Raw genomic sequence first — 20,628 nt, 5'->3', positions numbered from 1 at the left:
AGTGTCATTGTCTGTCTAAATTATTTCTGTTTTTACAAGTTGTTTTTACCAGTTTTAAAGAGGTTTTTAACAAGCAGGTGTTTATTTTAGATACACTTGCCAGCACAAACAGAAGAGACAGTTTTTAAACTTTGTTTTAGGGCAGGCTAAGGTGGCAGTGTACATAACCAGGAAGAGGAAGGTGGAGGAATATGTGGTTTAATATTAATATTTAATATTTCTCTGATAGCCACATTTATTGAATGCCCAAAAGCACACCATTTTATGGTGCAACGTTTAATGAGAGTACATAATCACAACATAAATGGTGCCCTATGTTAGGCAAACAACATTAATGACGCTCCGCGTGAGGCAGAGTACAGTTGGCAATAATTCATAATTATGCAATATTGATTTTAAAACAAAAACAGAAATAAGTGGAATCGTGAATTTTCTGTGAAGCAAAGTTTGAATTCAATTCCACTAGTCTGCCACCAGAGTAGACATTCAACCGTACTTACATACGTAAGTACATATATGATAGTGAAATTGTATTTGGTCATACATTTTTTATTAATAATCAATTATTAATAACAACCATTCTAAGTCCTCATAGTGTTACACTTAAAGCTTGCTATTGTTGATAATAACTCCAGTTGAATATTCTTTGTTGAAATTTTAAGAATTTCTTTTAACATTTGAATATCTCATATTCAATGTTAACTGGTCAAGCTGTCAAATTTCCTGTAACTGTTAAGTGCAGTAATTTAGACACAGCGTGCCCCCGGCCCTATGTAACAGAGCTTGTACCTGGCTGTTACTGCCAAGCATTTCAGCCTAAGTTGGATAAGAGAGCCTGAGAAAGAGCCACAGCGTGCTTCCAGTCCTGTGAATTTATAGAACCCCTAACTGTCACTGCCCTGCATATCAGGTAGTGTGATTAAACAATTTTGGTGAACTGATTTACCCACCATAATTTTGGTTAGGCTTGTGTACGACCAAAACGACACTACAAGGTGTCTGCCAGAGCAACACCATAGCCAACCACACCGATTTATTGATTTATATAACTATAAATCTAATCCTTGTATTTCAGACCTAACCCTGGAGAACCCCTGTGTAGAAGAGTTTGTTTCTTCCCTTGCACAAAGCCTGAACCCTGGCTACCCTGAATACATCAGTAAGTTGAACTTCAGTGAGTGTAGGAAAGAGATAGACTCACTACTTAATGACAGGTGTGATGCACAGACAACATCCAAGGGTCCATTGTTGAGATGTTTGCTTTTAAATTTCCACAGGCAAACCAATCTTGCCTGTCAAAGCAAAGCAGCCCTAGAACAGGGGGTAAAAGCCCTAAGAGCTCAAAATGCTCTTCTCCTCCAGGAGGTTCAAACTGCTAATAAGAAAGCCCTGCACTATTTAGAAGATCTGCACTCAGCAGAGTCAGATCTCTATTCACACAAGGAGGAATTGTTAAAACTTAGAGTAGAAGGCCCTGCCTCAAGTCAGTTGTTCAGTCAGTGTGATTCTGGTTATTCCGATTCACACTCCTCCAATAGTGTAAGGTTATCTCCCTCTTCACTCCGAAGTTTGACTTGTGTTGTTGTGATATTTGGTAATATGTTATTTGAAAGCTAATGTTAGTTCTGTTATGCTGTTCATTTTCTTTGCATGCAGCTAAATACTTTATTTAACACCTCACACACTCATCTCCCCAAACTTAACACATACATGTGATCTCAGCCACATGGTCCCACCACTCCAGGGGGCCTTTGTCTTCATAGTGGCCAGCCGCCATTTTGAATCTCATTCATTCACTCACACACACACACACACACACACACACACACACACACACACACACACACACACCTGCACATCTGTATATAGAAAGTACACCTTTTGCTAGTTTATACTTTTAATATCTTTATTATTTTCATAATAAATGTTTTTCTTTAAAACACGTCTTCATTAATGTTGCATAAGTGTGAATTTTGCCAACCTCTACACTGTCAAGAACTCCATATACTTCAACTGCGCTAGCTATTGATGTGGTAATTTTGGTTATAGTTATTAATTTGATCATAATCAGAGTTTCAAATTTGTAGTCAGTAATTTCACGAGACTTATTCAATAAATCTTTTCCTTCCTTTGAAGGGTGGTGCCCCGATGTATCTTTTATCAATTAAAGTTATTATTTAATATTTATATTTTTAATACTAGACCAAAGGGAGAGCGTTCCAAAGTCTAGGAGCCATGACCGCAAAAGCACAGTCTCCCTTTGTCCTAAGTCTGGATCGGGGAACAACCAGCAAGCCCTGATCTGTGGATCTTAGAGACCTGCTGGTGACATAGGGCTCCATAGGTCATCACAAGAACTTTAAATTTGATTTGGAATTTAATGAGTAGCCAGTGAAGAGCACTCAGAATCAGTGTTACATGAGACCTTTTGCAGGACCTGGTAATGAGTTTAGCAGCAGCATTATGGACCACTTGTAAACAATCCAAGAAAGTTTTGCTGAGGCAGGTGAAAAGTGAGTTACAATAATCAAGATGAGATCATATAAAAGCATAAATGAGAATTTCCATCTATGCTTGAGACACAATGGACCTTAGTTTTGCAATGTTTCTCAGCTGGAAAAAAACAAGAGCGAATCTGTCAGGGGGTGGCAGAAGTGGCAGGCGTGGACCCAAATGCACGACACGGAAGCAGACAAGGATTAGGCAAAGTTCAGGGTTTATTTCAAAGCAGAGGTCGATTTCCAGGCAGACAGTCCGGGGCAAACAGAACCAGCAGGGAGTAGGCGAAAGGGGAATCCAGGTAACAGAGCAGAGGTCAGGAGCCAGGTGATCAGTCCACAGCAAACAATGTCCGACAGGGAGTAGGCGAGAGAAGGGTCCAGAGAACAGGCGGGTAGGTAACACGGAGGTCAGGCAGGCGATAGGTAGGGAAGATAACGCTGGAAGGTAAGGCATGAAAACACTAACGATCTGGCAGAGGACAAAGGAAACTGGCAGGCAGATATACTGGAGGTGACTGATGAGAGGATTGGAGACAGGTGCGTATGTGGGTGGAGCCGGTGTGGACGTGCAGAGCAGGAGGGGAGTGGCTGAACTCTGAAACGACACAGGGATTAGTATATGGAAAACTGATATTGAAAACATTAATAGGAAGGAGAATTCGTGACAGAACCCCCCCCCTTAGGGACGGCTCCTGACGTCCCCCCAGGCTGGTCAGGATGTGACCTATGGAACTCTCTGATGAGAGAACGGTCGAAGATGTTGAGAGAGGGTTCCCAGGAGCGCTCCTCCGGTCCATATCCCTCCCAATCAACGAGGTACTGGAGACCCCTACCCCGTGGTCGGGACTTCAGGATCCTATTTATAGTATGGGCAGGACCCCCATCAATAAGTCGGGTGGGTGGTGGGGGCCTGGAGGCGGGCTGAAGCTGGCTCTCGCTGACGGGTTTGATCCTGGACACATGAAATGTGGGATGAACCCTCATCGTACGGGGCAGGTTAAGCCGGACAGCAGCTGGGTTGATGATCTGCGCGATCGGGAAAGGTCCCACAAACCTCGGAGCCAATTTCCTGGACTCCACCCGGAGAGGAAGGTCACGGGTAGACAGCCAAACCCGCTGGCCGGTAGTGTAGTTGGGCGCCGGGGTGCGGTGTCGGTTGGCCCCCCTCTGGTACCGGTCAGAAGCGCGCAGGAGTGCAGAGCGGGCCTGCAGCCAGGTCCTACGACAGCGCCGTATAAACACCTGGACGGATGGAACCCTGGCCTCTCGCTCCTGTACCGGGAAGAGTGGGGGCTGGTATCCTAGAGAGCACTGGAATGGGGAGAGTCCCGTGGCTGAACTGGGAAGGGTGTTGTGTGCGTATTCTACCCACAGGAGGTGCTTAGACCAGGAGGATGGATTGTGGGACACCACGCACCTCAGAGCTGTTTCCATTTCCTGATTCATCCTTTCAGACTGGCCATTGGATTGTGGATGGAACCCAGAAGATAGGCTGACCCTGGCACCCAGCAGGCTGCAGAACTCCATCCAGAACCGAGAGGTGAACTGTGGGCCCCTGTCAGAGACAATGTCACAAGGAAGACCATGCACACGAAAGACGTGCTGTAACATGAGCTCCGCCGTCTCCTTGGCAGATGGTAATTTGGGTAACGGAATAAAATGGGCCGACTTGGAGAACCTATCAACAACAGTGAGTATGGTGGTGTTACCGTCAGATGGCGGAAGTCCAGTGACGAAGTCCAGGGAGACGTGCGACCAGGGGCGATGGGCAATGGGCAGTGGCTGGAGCAGGCCAGCAGGGGCGTGATGGGCACTCTTGTGCTGAGAACAGGTACGGCAGGCAGCGACAAACTCCTTTGTGTCCTCCTCCATGGACCCCCACCAGAAACGTTGCCTCACCAGCGCTAAGGTGCGCCTGACCCCTGGGTGGCAGGCAAGTCGGGAAGAATGTCCCCACTGGAGAACTTGAGAGCGCAGGTTAGCAGACACAAACAGGCGATCTACCGGACAGGCACTAGGTGCTGGGTGATTAGCCTGACCCTGTCTCACCTTGTCCTCGATGTCCCAGGTGACAGCGCCGATGACCAGCTCGGAGGGGAGGATACTCTCGGGTACAGAGGGCCCACTGTCTGCATGGAACTGCCGGGACAGGGCATCAGGCTTGATATTTTTTGATCCTGGTCGGTAAGATAAGGCAAAATCAAAGCGGTTAAAAAATAGAGCCCACCTGGCTTGACGGGAATTCAACCTCTTGGCAGACCGGATATACTCAAGGTTCTTGTGGTCGGTCAAGACCACAAACGGTTGCTCCGCCCCCTCCAGCCAGTGTCTCCACTCCTCCAAAGCCATTTTCACCGCCAGCAGCTCTCTGTTCCCAATGTCATAATGCTGCTCGGCAGGTGACAGCTTGCGTGAAAAAAAGGCACACGGGTGCATCCTCTGATCCTCTGCCGACCGCTGAGAGAGGACTGCTCCCACCCCGGAGTCCGATGCGTCCACCTCCACCAGAAACTGACGCGCCGGATCTGGAAAAACGAGAATGGGAGCAGACGAGAATCTAGATTTTAATTCACAGAATGCTTTATCAGCAGCAGAGGACCACTGAAAGGTGAGTCTAGGAGAGGTGAAAGCGGTAAGAGAAGCCGCCACAGAACTATAGTTGCGGATGAAGCGCCGATAGAAATTAGCAAACCCCAGGAACTGCTGCAGCTTCTTCCGAGTGGTGGGGATTGGCCAATCAGCCACTGCTTTAACTTTAGCGGGGTCCATCAGGATCTGCCCAGGTCTGATGATAAATCCCAGAAAAGTGACCTCAGAAGCATGAAATTCGCATTTTTCCGCTTTAACGAAGAGCTGATTCTCCAGGAGCCTCTGGAGAACACTCTGTACATGCTGGATATGCTCTGATTCAGACTTAGAAAATATTAGGATGTCGTCCAGGTACACGAATACAAAGATGTTGAGGAAATCCCGGAGAACATCATTAACCATGGCCTGGAAGACAGCAGGAGCGTTAGTAAGACCAAATGGCATAACAAGATATTCATAATGTCCACTGGGTGTGTTGAATGCCGTTTTCCATTCGTCCCCCTCCCGGATACGAACCAGGTGATAGGCATTACGGAGGTCAAGCTTAGTAAAGACTGTCGCCCCTTGCAATAGTTCAAATGCCGAGAGATGAGTGGAATAGGGTACCTGTTTTTAACGGTGATGTCATTCAGGCCTCGGTAGTCAATGCAGGGCCGGAGGGTCTTGTCCTTCTTGTCCACAAAGAAGAATCCTGCTCCTGCAGGGGATGACGAAGGCTGGATGATGCCCGCCGCCAGCGAGTCATTGATATAATTCTCCATGGCCTTGGTCTCAGGAGCAGACAGGGAGAATAATCGCCCTCGGGGTGGTGAGGTTCCAGGAAGGAGATCGATGGCACAGTCGTACGGGCGGTGTGGAGGAAGCGAAGTGGCCCGTGCTTTGTTAAACACGCCCTGTAAGGCCAAGTAGTCAGCTGGAACTCCTTTCATATCTGTAACCTCCTTAGACTGAGCGGGAACGGAGGCAAGTGATGATGCAGATCTGAGGCATATAGCATGACAGTAATTACTCCACTGGAGAATGGAACCAGAAACCCAGTCAATGTGGGGCTTATGTCTCTTTAGCCAGGGGTGCCCCAGGATAATAGGCTGTTGAGGTGCCTGGATCAGGTGAAATGTGAGCAGTTCCGTGTGGTTCCCTGACATGCCCAGGCGGAGAGGAATAGTGCGGTGAGTTACTGTGCATAAGAGACGGCCATCCAGGGCAGTGGCTTTAATAGGCTGGCACAGGGGCTCTTGTTCAACGCCCAGCTGGTCAGCAAGCTCACGGTCCATGAGGTTGGTGTCGGCCCCGGAGTCAATAAGAACAGAAACAGTGTTAATCTGTCCATTACAGAATAGCTGGGCGTGAATAAGGGGTCGAGGGGGCTTTTCAGAACTTGTAGTGTGGCTCACCAGCGCCCTCTGAATCTCTGGTGAGCCTGATCTTTTACCGGGCATGATGACACGAAGTGACCTCCCCGGCCACAGTACATACAGCAATTCTCCACCAGGCGCCGCTGTCGCTCCACTGATGACAGCCGGGTCCTCCCCAGTTGCATCGGTTCGGCTGGAGTGCTGCGCGCGCTCGGGATAGATGCCGGGGAGAATCCTGGCGGTGGTGAAGGTAAGCGCCCACCTTGACTGCTCGTCCCCATCCGCTCGTGTCTCCGCTCCTGGAGGCGCCCATCGATGCGGATAGCAGTAGCGATGAGCGTGTCCAAGTCGGCCGGAGGATCGCGTGCCGCCAGTTCATCCTTGATGACGTCTGAGAGCCCGTTGTGGAAGGCGTCTCTCAGCGCGGAGGCATTCCACTCGCTCCCCGCTGCAATGGTCCGGAAGTCGATGGAATAGTCCACCACTCGTCGAGTCCCCTGGGACAGGTTGAGAAGCCCCCGAGCAGCCTCACGGCCGGGGGTAGCATGGTCGAACACCTTCCGGAGCCCCTCGGAGAAGGCAGAAACGGAAGAGCAGATCGCCGACTGCTTCTCCCACTCGGCGGTTCCCCACTCCCGTGCTCGTCCTGACAGCTGGGTGATCATGCAAGCCACTCTCGATCTCTCGGTGGGGTACGTGAGAGGCTGTAATTCAAAAGTCAGTGAGCAGAGTGTGAGAAAGGATCGGCAGGTACCGGGAGCTCCGGAGAATCGGTCGGGAGCGTTGAGACGAGGTTCCGGACCCGAAGCAGCACGAGCGGGAGGACTGGCCGGCTGCGGTACCGCCGGTGGCTGACTCGCCGGTGGTTGACAGATCTGCACCAACTGCTGGACCTGGTCGTTGATGGCCTCCAGTCGTTGGTCGTGGCGTGTGGCAGAAGCTTGAACGGCCTCCGCCATGGAGGTGAGTTGTCGCTCCTGTTGTTTAAGTGCATTGGCGTGTGCAACCACCTCCTGGTAGAGTCTCTGGGCGTCGGCTGGGTCCATTCTTGGCCAGATCGTTCTGTCAGGGGGTGGCAGAAGTGGCAGGCGTGGACCCAAATGCACGACACGGAAGCAGACAAGGATTAGGCAAAGTTCAGGGTTTATTTCAAAGCAGAGGTCGATTTCCAGGCAGACAGTCCGGGGCAAACAGAACCAGCAGGGAGTAGGCGAAAGGGGAATCCAGGTAACAGAGCAGAGGTCAGGAGCCAGGTGATCAGTCCACAGCAAACAATGTCCGACAGGGAGTAGGCGAGAGAAGGGTCCAGAGAACAGGCGGGTAGGTAACACGGAGGTCAGGCAGGCGATAGGTAGGGAAGATAACGCTGGAAGGTAAGGCATGAAAACACTAACGATCTGGCAGAGGACAAAGGAAACTGGCAGGCAGATATACTGGAGGTGACTGATGAGAGGATTGGAGACAGGTGCGTATGTGGGTGGAGCCGGTGTGGACGTGCAGAGCAGGAGGGGAGTGGCTGAACTCTGAAACGACACAGGGATTAGTATATGGAAAACTGATATTGAAAACATTAATAGGAAGGAGAATTCGTGACAGAATCAGGTATTTGGCATGTTGGTCCAGAGTCAGGGCCTAGTCCATAGTAACACCTAGAGATGCACCAGTAACTTACTGAAAACCATTTTTTTGCACTCACAGTACCAGTTTGGAAACATTGTTTTGGTTGTTGTTGTTGCCTTTATTCTTTTATTGTATTTGCCTAGTTGTTATAAAAAACATTTCAATTATATAACAACTATTTTTTAGAATACAGATATTCATATATATTAGCAGTGTTCTAAGAATTTTTACGGGACAAGGCATTTTTTGTTCACTGTAAAGACGATCATTGTTTAATGTATTGTTCCATATTATGTCATGACCATAACTAGCTTTGTGTACTGGGTATATGGAAACAGTCACCGTATTCTGATGAAAAGTAGTTTATTTGGAAGCATCATTAGATCATTTTTGTTTTAACATGCAGCTGTGATGACGTGGTTCACAGGTTCTGATGAACATGGTTGTGGTAGTGGGGGGGTGGTCAGTGTCGGTTGCAAGAGGGAGAGAGTGGGCAGGTGGCTCAGGGATTGGTGCCAGGGAGAGAGTCTGATTGTGTACAGGTGTTCTGCGTTTGCCAATGACTCTCTCCCCCCCTCTTATCAGCAGTAGCGTGCTGGGACAAAGGAGGCCACAAGAAGAGAGGCGCTGGAGGACACACGGAAAAACGGACTAATATATGCTTATGTACGTGTGTGTGTGGAAAAATAAAAGAACTTAACTGAACCCTGTCCTACATCATCTTTGACGAGGAACCTGCGGTGGCATGAGCGTGCTACAATGGTGCATGTCAAACTACCTTGTTTATCTTAGTTGTGAGTTAAGTAAATGAAATTGCTTTTGTGAAAATAAATTTGAATGCACGAATCTTCCAAATAACAGAAACTGAACAGAAACTGACATTTAGCTTATCACATGGCCATTGACCATTAATATTTGGCAGAAACTTAAACTGACTTCAGATCATATTGCAGATATTTGTCAAGTTTATTCTCCCTGGTTTAATACACTGATGTACTTAAGATTTTTTGTCTAAAAGGGCAACTTTAGGGTTTACGATGATGGCTTAAGAGACTTTCATTTTTTGGCCTCAAAAAAACACGACTTTATGGCATGTCTATGGCAAGTCTATGGCAAATACTATGGCAAATCTATAGCAAATACTATGGCAAATCTATGGCAAACTGGAAAAGGTACCCATCCTGTGGAAAACTTCATGTGTGGTCCCGGTCCCACAGATTGCTCATCCAAGAGAGCATAACCACTACAGACCATCGCCTTGACCTCTCACATGATGAAAACCATGGAGAGGATTGTGCTGAACCACCTAAGGACCCTTACGAGCTCCGAACTGGATCCCCTTCAGTTCATGTATTGTCAGGGCATCGGGGTAGGCGATGCAGTCCTGTACCTGCTGCACAGATCCCTCTCTCACCTGGACAACCTGGGGAGCACTGTGAGAGTCATGTTCTTCAACTTCTCCAGTGCTTTCAACACCATCCAACCTGCACTGCTAAGGGGGAAACTGGGAAGAGCGGGAGTGTAATTATATTATAATATTATATTATGAATAGTATTGTAATTAATAATAGTAATGTGTACTGTGAGTCCATCTGCAGATGCTGAATTAAACCTACAGAAAGAAGTGTTTGACTTTGAGCTTGTTTCACAGAAATTGCCACCACAAGGGCATAGCAGCAAAGTATATCAGCTTACAGCTGTATGCAATTCACAAACCAACCCTCAGTATTAACTACTGAAGGGAGTTGTAAGACTAAAATAAATTCATTCACTTTGAAAGCAATGTAAAAAGTATACATCATATTTTATTTTTATTCCGAATATTTGTTGTTGTTACAGCAGAAATGAACAAAAACATAAAATGGAATTCAAAAAGTGATAAGAGCCTCAATACAAAATATGTGGTTGGCATATATGACATATATTATACCTGTACCTGACAGTTGTTATAGCATCTGTGAACCATACCAATTTTTTTTTTCATTCTGATTGTAATATTTAGGCAATGTGGCTGTAGTTTGACAGCAAGTTTGTGCAAGATAAAGTGGAGTGAGAAAGAATGGTCGATCAACTGAAGTCTCGGTTTGTGACGATCATGGGGGCTACCAGGGTCCAGATGTACAGGACCAAACATACCCAGCTGGAGCTGATCTTAACCCACACTGCTGGCCACTTGCTAGTTATGGTGTAGTCTGCATCAGGGCTATCAGAAAAAACACAGCAAAGGCCTTTCGTTAGTCATAATTTTTCAACTTGTCATGAATCAAGCTGGAAAAAATATATTTTACATACAACAAAAGAGAATGACATTTACCATAAATTTTTCATGACTTTTCAAGCTGGGACATGCAGATGCGACTTAAGGAGTAATTACCATTACTTATAGTTCAGAATGTCATCTTCAGAACTAAATATAAATGTCATTCCAATTCCCTGATGCAAAATGCAGAATCTTCACTTAACAAATGCATCAAAAATAGGACAGGCATGAAGCCAACTCTTTTCTGATGTCTGAATACTCCTTCTGGTTGGTCTGAAATCAGCAATAGTATACTTATACAGGTACATTTCCAGCAGCTGTTACCAATACAAATGACATTATTATTTGTTAATGATCAGTTTTCAGTTGCAAAACAGTAAGGTAGTTGGGAACTCTTTAGAAATATGGCAGTGGTTGAATTAAACTTTTTCACCAGACCATATTCATCATTAGTTTAAACAGGCAAATATATATCACTTTAATGTGAAGTCTGAATTGGACTCCTGTATTATAGACCCAGAGTAACACGATCTAGGTGGTTTGTTGAGAGGGGGTGTACTGACCTATACCAGTTGGTGAGGGTCATCATGATGTACAGTGAGGCCAGGAAGAACATGAAGTGGAAGAAGGAGTAGCTGTACTGAACAATGTCCCGCTCATTGTCCTCCACCCGCCTGGGTCCTGTCGACTCCTCTGATAGGTCAGGGCTGCTGCCACCCTCGTCTTTGGAGGCCATGGTCAGCTTGTTCACCTGACTAGTGCTGGATGAACGAATGCTAAACAGAGTTAAATGAATAGTTTGTACAGTTATTTTTATTATTAATTACTGTGTTTTTACAAAGACCCAAAAGCATGAACCACAACAGCATATGACAAAACAAGATGAAACATATTTTTCATGCTGATGAACCCCGTAAATGATATGAAGTTTGTGAAGGCTACAACAAAGAGACTGTCCAAGACATTGTTCATGTTTGGCTATAGGGTTTAAACTAGTTTCTTCCTCTAAACTAACAACTTGTCTATTAAACTCAACCTCAACTAGGCTTTTTATTGACATTTTTCCTCTCATTGACAGTTCCATTTTGAATCAGGTTATTATGTCTCTGTTAACGGCATACATACCACATGCTTTTGAAAAAGCTGTTGCTAACCAGCTTTGTGATTACTTAGACAGTGATAGTTTGTTGGAAGACTTTCAGTCAGGATTTAGAATCCATCACAGCACAGAAACACCACTGTTAAAGGGCCCATAATGTACATATATTGGGATTTGATTTGAGGTATTGGTGCCCTCAAGATGATATTTCAGTGGTTTAAGTCGAAAGATCTGCTGGATATGTATTTACATGTCCTCTCTTTTTCCTCTCTCTGGCGCTGCAGACAGAACAGGCTGGTTTTGCCTGCCTCGTTATTTATTTATGAGCCCCTCCTCTGATTGGACATGCGACCACGCCTATCACCGGTCTCATTCTGAAGCATTGACAAACTCTCCGGTAAACAAGAATGGCCATTACCACAGCTGAGAGTCGCGTTATTAGGTTTGGATACAGCTGTAGAAGACCAGCAACACATACACAATCGGTTACAACAGGATGTTTCTGAACGGTAAGTTACACCGTCTCATGTTTGTTCAAGTTTTAGAAGGCAGTCAGCCAATTTAGGAGTAAGTCTCGAGTTTCAGTACGGAGTTTCAGATAGAGAACATAGTAAAGTGGGACATAAGAGTAACGTTTCAGCACTGAAGGTAGAAATAGTTTACTCAGTTCCTAATAATTTTTGGTTTGAAAACTCAGTGCATGTAACAAAATGCTTATTTAGAAAACATTGTATTTGATATGATGCCAGTTGCTTAATAAGGTTGAAAACATAAAGCACATGTCATTGTGTATAATTTTGTGGTTATGTAATTAGCGTTTTCCTATTTTTTTCATCACGTACACATGACATTAAGTTTTCATGCAGTTATTTCACTCGTAATGTCGCTTTTTCCTCTGCAGGTGCAGCTGTGGTAATGGTGCCATGATGACAACAGTGAATGTTCTACAGGGAGATAGACAAGGTAGATTATCAAATAATCTTCACTGTAGCCACAGTCTTTACGTTGTGGAGTGTCTTATTTTTTTCTGCTCATCAGGTTCTTAGGAAAATAAAGCAGCTTCAGTCCCCCACAAACTGCATAACACAGCTTCCTCAGAACCTTTCAAGCTCAGTATCCCAATGCTTTTAACCATAACCATCACTGGTGACTTCAATCATGTCACACTGAACAAAACTTTACCTTCATTCCGCCAGTATGTTAACCTCCCCACAAGAGACAGTAAAACACTGGACCTTCTGCAAATGCTCTGGATGCATACAGTGCCACTGCCCTCCCCACACTTGGCAGATCAGACCACAACCTGATATTGCTGATGTAACCTGGACATGTGTCCCTCTCTCTTATAGAAGAGATCTATGCTGCTGACCTAAGTATAATATCTACAATATCTAAATCTCGGGTCTGTATCAAAAATCTTAGGCCTAGGACCAAACAGCTCAGAATTATCACAGGTTTACTCAGATTCTCACTGATCTTCTAGGTTTGGGAAAGGAGATTGGCAGTAGCAGGCCCTGTAAGGCAGCAAATAAGACCTCCAACCCACACAGCACACAGGACCACAGTTTTATGAAACAGAAAATTATCTTAATATTAATACCCTGTTCAGTTTCATTTAACTTCTGTTAAAGAAGAACATCATGAAAAAAATAATTAACTCAAATATACCACAAAGAAACAATTTAAACAACCAAAATGAATGTAAAACAAAAATAAAGTATTTCAATACCTCAAAAAAATGAGGAAATAAATAAATAGAAAACAATAATAAATAAATGTGGTACCACTTCACTGTCTCTCAGTTATACTCTAAATTTACATAAAGTTGTTTGTCTAATCAGTTTGAACCATTTTACTTGAATGTTCTTCGGTTGTCAACCTTCAGTCTCCTTATGATGTCAGTCTTAAGTCAGTTATCAGTTTATCTCTGTTGTCAACTGTCACTTATTGGTAAGTCTTGGGCCCATGAACAAAAAACAACTGAGTTTCAGGCAGAATAAAGTAGTAAAAAAATAGATAAAGAGCCTCTCAGGTGGGTTTCTTTTAGTTTTGGTTCCTACCGCCCTCCTAGTATGGCAAGCATCCTCGTCTCGACGTCCTGGCATGCAGAAGGCATCCACAAATAGCAGTTCTGGACCACGATGAAGCAGTTTCTCATATGATGCAGATAGAATTGTCCCTCAAAAAAACTGTCAGAAAAGTTCAAAACTTGAGGAAAACACTCTGACGGAGCCTCTCCTACGACCCACTTCGGGGTAGGTACTTGCTAATGGTTCACTGCTAAAAACTCTTACAGAAGATTCTAATTTGAGAACAGCGTGCGCCGTGGCAGCACAGAGTTTTTCTGCCTTCTCTGGTGCTTTTTTCCGTGTCACGTCCTCACACACCGAGAGCTGTAGGCGATGTGTTCAGGGCGCGCTCCGGCAATCTCAATACCGGCCAAAAAACTACTGTATGGAAAAACTACAATGCATTTAGGGAACCCGGTATTTCCTAGTGCCCTAAATCTAATCAGGGTTACACTGACACCGAAATATGTCCCTCTTGTCCAGTGACAGCCTGCATCTGCAAGGAATGTGAGGAGGTGGACTCAGGAGGCAACTGAGGCAATGCAGGACTGCTTTGAGTCCACTGACTGGGATGTGCTTTGTGAGCCACATGGGGAGGACATCAACAGCATGTCAGACTGCAAAACAGAATACATTAAATTCTGTGAACAAACCACCAGTTGCCCTCACATCTCATGTGATGAAAGTGCTGGAGAGGCTGGTCCTGGCCCACCTCAGACCACAGGTGAAATCATCACTGGACCCTCTTCAGTCCACCTCAGCTCAGAGAAAAATAATTGCTATCTTGACTATTCCTTTGTCCTTCTTGAATTCTATGAATCGTCTCATGGGTCATGTTTGGCCCAGAAGCCAGAGCTTACCCACATCTGGAATATATGCAAGTCTGTGCGAATGTGTGCATGTGCATTGTGGCATCACAAGGGGTCATGTAGTAGAAGGGTGCTACATTCTCATACAGTATTGGCTACCACGTCACAAAATTGCCACCAATGCACATCTCCCAGAATGCCTCACCTCTCACCCAGGTGTAGGTGCTTAAGCCACCTAATTCAAGCAGGACTGACGAGCTGCACAGAGGAGGGAGAGGGGCAGAGGGACAGATACTGTAGCACATGGCTAGAAGGAGCTCAGCAAACAAACTTTGACTGGACAACTACATGCAGGAAAGTACAATAACAGACCAAGAACTATTAAGAGGCAGAAGGCCCTGCAGCCAGAGAAAATTTTACATTCTAAGTTGTCATCCTCTGGGATGTTTTATGTTTGTTGTTGGATTTTGATAAAGAGAATTACCCGAGTTGCCTGTCAGTGGAAGAAAAATGTCTACCTCTTGATTTTTGCCTGTTTTTTTCAGTTATATTGCACTAGTGACCGCATGACATTACAGCATACACAATTGCATCTGTGTTAGCATGCTGTGTGTACAGCAGCCTCTGTTGCTTTCTAATTTTTGCTGTGGTATTGAATCTAAATTATATTGGTACTACTAAACTGCTTGTATCATGACATCTCAAATCGAACCCCGGGGTAGTAACCCTACCTGGAGTAGAGGATGCACAGGACAAATATGACAAGCCCCACAATGGTCTGGGCATCCCACCATTGCAGGTATGGAGATGACAGGGCAGGTTCCTCTGTGCCAATTATCACCACAGCCGTCTGGTTCTCTATCTCAAGAGGCCCGAGCGTGGGGGCTGTGATCTTCTGAAAGATACTCAGCAGGCTTGGGTTACATACTCTGTCTGAGAGGAGGAAAAAAAGCACATGTTTTAATCTATAGCATAGTTTATGAGATGGAATGTAATGAGATATTTCTGAAAATATATAACCTCATTCTTGACATTCACATGTTCTTGTGAGAAAATTCTTGAAAGCACATGAGCTCCATGACAGTAGCTTGAAAATTTTACGCAAACTATTTTGAAGTAATAATCATGCTTTTTTCCAAGTACTTTTGGTTAGAAGATCAATTAATTACAGCATGTGAACTTGAACTGATGGTTACTTTATTAAACTATAATAATGTACTTTCATAATGACAAATTCATGATCCGAACAGAAGAGATTGTAGAGCTGCGTGTAGTGCTCTTTGCCCTGCTGTTGTTGTCTTGCTCTCTCTCTAATACATGGCTGTCAACAGTCTTACCAGGTTCATTGGTCATTGCAGACCAGGTCAGAAACATGGTGTACAGGGTGATGATGGAGGGCTGTAAAAGACCTGAATGTGGCTGATATTCCTAGGGACACACAGATAGAATAGTCAGAAATGTAAAAATTAAAATGTATTTTCTACACATATGCTAAATTGGCAGCTTATATATGCATTATTTCAAAAGTATGTATGAAGAATAATCTTTTAAGATTTTGTAAATTATTTTATCATCTTGGAAATATGTGATCCACTGGTTATTACTCAATATTTGGACAAAAAAGAGATGACTACAACTATGTCAATCATTGATGACTACAATCATTGATGATTTGTGGAACATAATTTTTCTATATGAATGTATTGTTTAATTAGTATTCCTTTTCAAGCAGCTATTTTAATTACGTAAAGTAAGTACAATTCAGGAATCCCATGTCATTTGAGAAGACCTTTAGTTGCCAAGTAGAAGTCAAGTCAATTTTATTTAAATGGCCCAAGATCATACAGGTTTGCCTCAAACAACACATTATATTTTTAGACCATCAATTGAGCGGGTCTGTGGTCTTTAAGCAGAGTACATGAAGGTGTAGTATAAGCCTTTTTTGACTGAATGTTTGATGCTGAAGCACTGTTTTCTGTTCTGTACCTGTACTTTGGGAATGACAGAGACAACAGATGCCACAATGCAGAACAACATGTTGAAGCTGATGAAGAACTTGTTGATGAGGCATCCATCAGGCTTGGTGTAGAAAATGAAGAATATAACAACGGCAGTAAATGACAGGATGTAGTTGAACAATGTAACCACCATCAAAGCTAGAAGCAGAAGGCAGAAATGTTAGTTATTCAATAGGTATACAAAAAAATAATATATGTATATCTCAACACTTTGGTGTTCAACCTATTCATCTGCATTGATTTAAAATGCTTTTTACTTATTTCTCTTGTTAGCAGATGTCTTATTGCATTGTGTATTGCACTGTGCCTGCATGTTTTCATATACAGCATGTTACTAGGCCACAGCTTGAGTCTCTTACCTGCATACCAGCTCCTGGAGTTGCCAGTCTCCATTTTGTCGACCCAGGACTCATTCCAGGAGTGGGCAAAATCCACCAGCAGCACAAGCTGGATCAAAATGAAAAAGAAAGCTCCACCAGAGCCCACCACAAACCACACTGCAAAAATACAGGCCCACGTGTCATTAATCTTTCATATCATATCTATTGTTATCTATTAATATTATCTACTATCACATTATTGTATATTGGATGTCATAATCAGAGTTTTAAAAAGTTTAAAAATAAAGTTCTTACTGTAGGTAAAAGGCCGATCTGGAATGTAAAACGCAGCCACTGTAACTGCTACCAAGGCAGCAAACTTAAAGAACCAAAATCTGAAAACCAATTATAAACTGACTGTTATTAAGCATACAGGAGGCACATAAACATAACTAAAATAGCATCAGTCAGGCAGTTAAAAATATATGTTTTATTTCAGGAGTTGTATTGAGAGTACAGTAACCCACAAATAAGCATCCAAAGCGTTAAACCTGAATTTAACAATAAGAGAGTCACTTGATCACTGATCTTTCAGACAGATGGCATATATTAAAGGAACTAGAGAAAATATTTGCTGTTGCTGTGGCTTTATTTTAGATTAAAAAACAGAGCTTCTTCTTGTCTGGTCTAGATGTCACTCTATAGCAGGGACGGCTGGCCAATAGAGTAGCTTGATAGTAACTTAATAAGTTATCAAATTAAGTAAAAAGTACAATTATCATTCGCTGGCACAGGGACTCCGGGGAAAAAGTCGTCAGTAACATGTATTGATGAGACATTCATTCCTTTGATGTGATAAGGAGGGCGGAGAGGAAAGAGAAGCTCCATGTGTCCCCAGACATTCTAGACCCCCAGACAACTGTTAGTGCGATTATTTGGAAATGGAAGAAACACAAAATGACCATCAGTTGCCCTCGGTCTGGGGCTCCACACAAGATCTCGCCTCGTGGGGTATCAATGATCAAGAGAAAGGTGAGGGATCAGCCCAGAACTACACGGGAGGAACTTGTTAATTATCTCAAGACAGCTGGGACCACAGTGACCAAGAAAACCATTGGTAACACACTATAAAGACTTTAGGGAGCACAGTGCTCTAGTGGGATGATATGGTACCATGAGCTCTTTTAGGTATGTTGGTACCATATTATTAAGGGCCTTGTAGGTTTGGAGGACAATTTAAATTCTATTCTCGATTTACCGGAAGCCAGTGTAGTGAAGCTAATACAGGAGAAATGTGATCTCTTTTCCTGGTTCTTGTCAGGACACGTGCTGCAGCATTTTGGACAAGCTGCAGTGTCTTTAACGACTTACTGCTGGAGCCTGACAAGGAATTACAATAATCAAGTCTGGATCTAACAAAGGGATGGACAAAAATATGCAGAAACTAGTGTTTCTGCATCTTTTTGATACAGGACATGTATGATTTTTGAGATATTACGTAAGTGAAAGTTTTAAGTAAAAATCAAAAGAAAAATCGGGATTAAAGATGACTCCCAAATTCCTGACTGTTTCATTGGAATCAAGGGCAATGTCATCTAGCGCAGCTGTATCATTAGATAATGTATCTCTAAGGTGTTTAGGGCCAAGTATTAGAACCTCTGTTTTATCTTAGTTTAATAAGAGAAAATGGCATTTCATCCAGGTTTTTATTTCCTTGAAACATCCTTAATAATGTTTATTGATTACACTGTTCTGGTTTTATTGATAGGTATAAGCAGGTGTCAGCTGCATAGCAGTGGAAATTTACAAAGTGTGTCCTGATAATGTTTCCTAATGGAAGCACACAGTATATAATGAGAATAAAATTGGACCAAGCACAGAACCCTGTGAAATACTGTGGTTAACTTTTGTGCGCACAGATGACTCATCATTAATTTGCACAAATTGGAATCAATCTAAAAAATAGGATTCAAATGAGTTTAGGGTCGCTCCTTTAATGCCTCTAGTCTCTGTAATAAAATGTGATGATCAGTAGTGTTGAATTCTGCACTAAGGTCTAACAGGACAAGGACAGACATAAACCCTTGATCTGAAGCTATAAGAAGGTCATTAGTGACTTTTGCAAAGGCTGTCTCTGTGCTGTGATGAGCTCTAAACCCTGACCCAAAGTCTTTCCTGGAGAAACTCACACAGCTGATTGGCTACAACCTTCTGGAGGATTTTAGACAGGAAAGGGAGATTGGATATTGGTCTGTAGTTGGCTAAAACTTTCAGGTCCAGGGTGGGTTTTTTAAGAAGGGGTTTGATTACAGCTAGTTTATGTCAGGGTTTTTTGGACTGCGATACCCTTCATGACCATGTGGGGCCCTCAGTGTTCCTGTTTTCCTCTCACATGTGTTGGCTTAATTGTGTCATTGAATTCACCTGTGCCTTGTTTACTAGACTATATAAGCCACCTGATCTTCTTTGTGTTTGCCGAGTCTTGAGATTAACACCCTACATCTAAGTTGCACTGAGAATCCTTGCTTTAGATGCTAAAACCTGTTTTGAGTCTTTTTGTTTTTGAGATCCTTTTGTTACCCGTTTTTTGGGACATCCTTAGTTGTCATTGTTAAATTGCCCAGACTGTGTTTTTAGTTGTCTGGAAGTATTTTTGAGTTCCTGTTCTAAACCGTATGGAATCTTCTGCCTGACTGAAGTAAAAAACCTTTTTTGATTAAATCCAAACAAGTCGTCTGCCTCTGTCTCTGCCTCTGTATCTGAGTCATCAATCCCTCATAGCCCAGTGGTAGGCAAACCGCCTTCTACGCGGAAGACCCAGGTTCGGATCCCGACTGATCCTTACAGCAAGACTCGTCCATGGAACCAGACTCAGCAGAGGCAAGGGCTTCCCTATCATCTCAGGCCCCACGGACACCGACATCAATCATGACTTTCAACAGACTCTGATGGAGGTACTGGCTTGCTTGCCACCACCGGCCCCCTCTGGAGCTCCACATCCACCTACAGAACCACGACTACCTGCTCCCAAGAGGTATGACGGCAACCCGTTCCTAACCCAATGCTCTCTCACTTTTGAACTTCAAGCCTCCTCCTTCCGTACTGATCGTGCTCGCATTGACCGGAAAGGGCCACAGCGGTTTGGGAACAGCAGGGCCATTCCTGTAATGACTTCAGAACCTTCACGGATGAGATGCGGCGTGTGTTTGACCATCCATTAGGAGGTAGAGATGCAGCTAACCGCCTTTTTCAGCTGCGTCAAGGCATCGCTAGTGTTGCTGAGTATGCCGTGCTCTTCCGCACCTTGGCTGCGGAGTGTAAGTGGAACGAGGAGGCCCTGATGGTGGCGTTCCGACAGGGGCTCGCTGGCGGAATCAAAGATGAGCTGGCAGCTAAAGATCCTGTTTCGGACCTGGAGTCCCTTATTGACCAGACTATCCGTCTCGACAACCGTCTGCGAGAGAGGCGTCGTGAACGAGAGCCGGAGAGCCGCCCCAGTTCTGGAGCCACTGCTTCAACCTTCAGTTCGCCACAGTGGCCTCGAGGGCTTCGGAGTAATCCACCTTCTTCTGAAGAGCCGATGCAGCTTGGTGGAACCCGCCTTTCCCAGGCAGAACGGGACCGAAGGATGAGGGAGAGATGCTGCCTAACCATTTCCGCTCCTCCTGTCCCATGCTCACGGGAAAAGCCCTGCCCCCTCCAGTAAAGGGAGAACTGTGACGGGGGCGACCCTTACTCCTTCAGACTCTACTTTGTGCCTGCAGCTTCCTGTCACCATTTCCTGGGAGCACCAACAACACCTTCTACATGCACTGGTAGACTCTGGTGCTGCTGGGAATTTCATGGACCTCAACCTCGCCAGCAGCCTTCAACTGCCCATAACCAGCCTGGACCATCCTCTCTCAGTGACGGCCCTCGATGGTAGCCCCTTGGGAAAAGGTACGGTAACCCATATTACCGCTCCTGTTGTGTTGTCTATTTTCGAGAA

General features: G+C 44.5%; 1 protein-coding gene across 3 annotated transcripts in view; it reads right to left on the bottom strand.

Annotated features, from left to right (window-relative positions):
- Positions 1–9,850: 9,850 nt before the first annotated feature.
- Positions 9,851–20,628, bottom strand: part of LOC109643244 (serine incorporator 1) — a 66,621-nt gene continuing 55,843 nt past the window's right edge. The window contains exons 4-10 of one of the 3 annotated variants that reach the window (XM_069514452.1): positions 16,956–17,035; positions 16,680–16,817; positions 16,289–16,458; positions 15,640–15,730; positions 15,034–15,235; positions 10,889–11,086; positions 9,851–10,268 (exon numbers count right to left, since the gene is read on the bottom strand). In XM_069514452.1, coding sequence (XP_069370553.1) covers positions 10,133–10,268; positions 10,889–11,086; positions 15,034–15,235; positions 15,640–15,730; positions 16,289–16,458; positions 16,680–16,817; positions 16,956–17,035 — 1,015 coding nt within the window. In that variant the 3' untranslated portion in view covers positions 9,851–10,132. Of the gene's footprint in view, positions 10,269–10,888; positions 14,561–15,033; positions 15,236–15,639; positions 15,731–16,288; positions 16,459–16,679; positions 16,818–16,955; positions 17,036–20,628 lie in introns of those variants that run through there. The other 2 variants (XM_069514441.1, XM_069514463.1) reach the window with 2 other exon arrangements.

This window comes from Paralichthys olivaceus, chromosome 2, assembly GCF_024713975.1.
Source record: "Paralichthys olivaceus isolate ysfri-2021 chromosome 2, ASM2471397v2, whole genome shotgun sequence".
Taxonomy (NCBI): domain Eukaryota; kingdom Metazoa; phylum Chordata; class Actinopteri; order Pleuronectiformes; family Paralichthyidae; genus Paralichthys; species Paralichthys olivaceus.
This window is presented reverse-complemented; position numbering and strand designations above follow the sequence as displayed.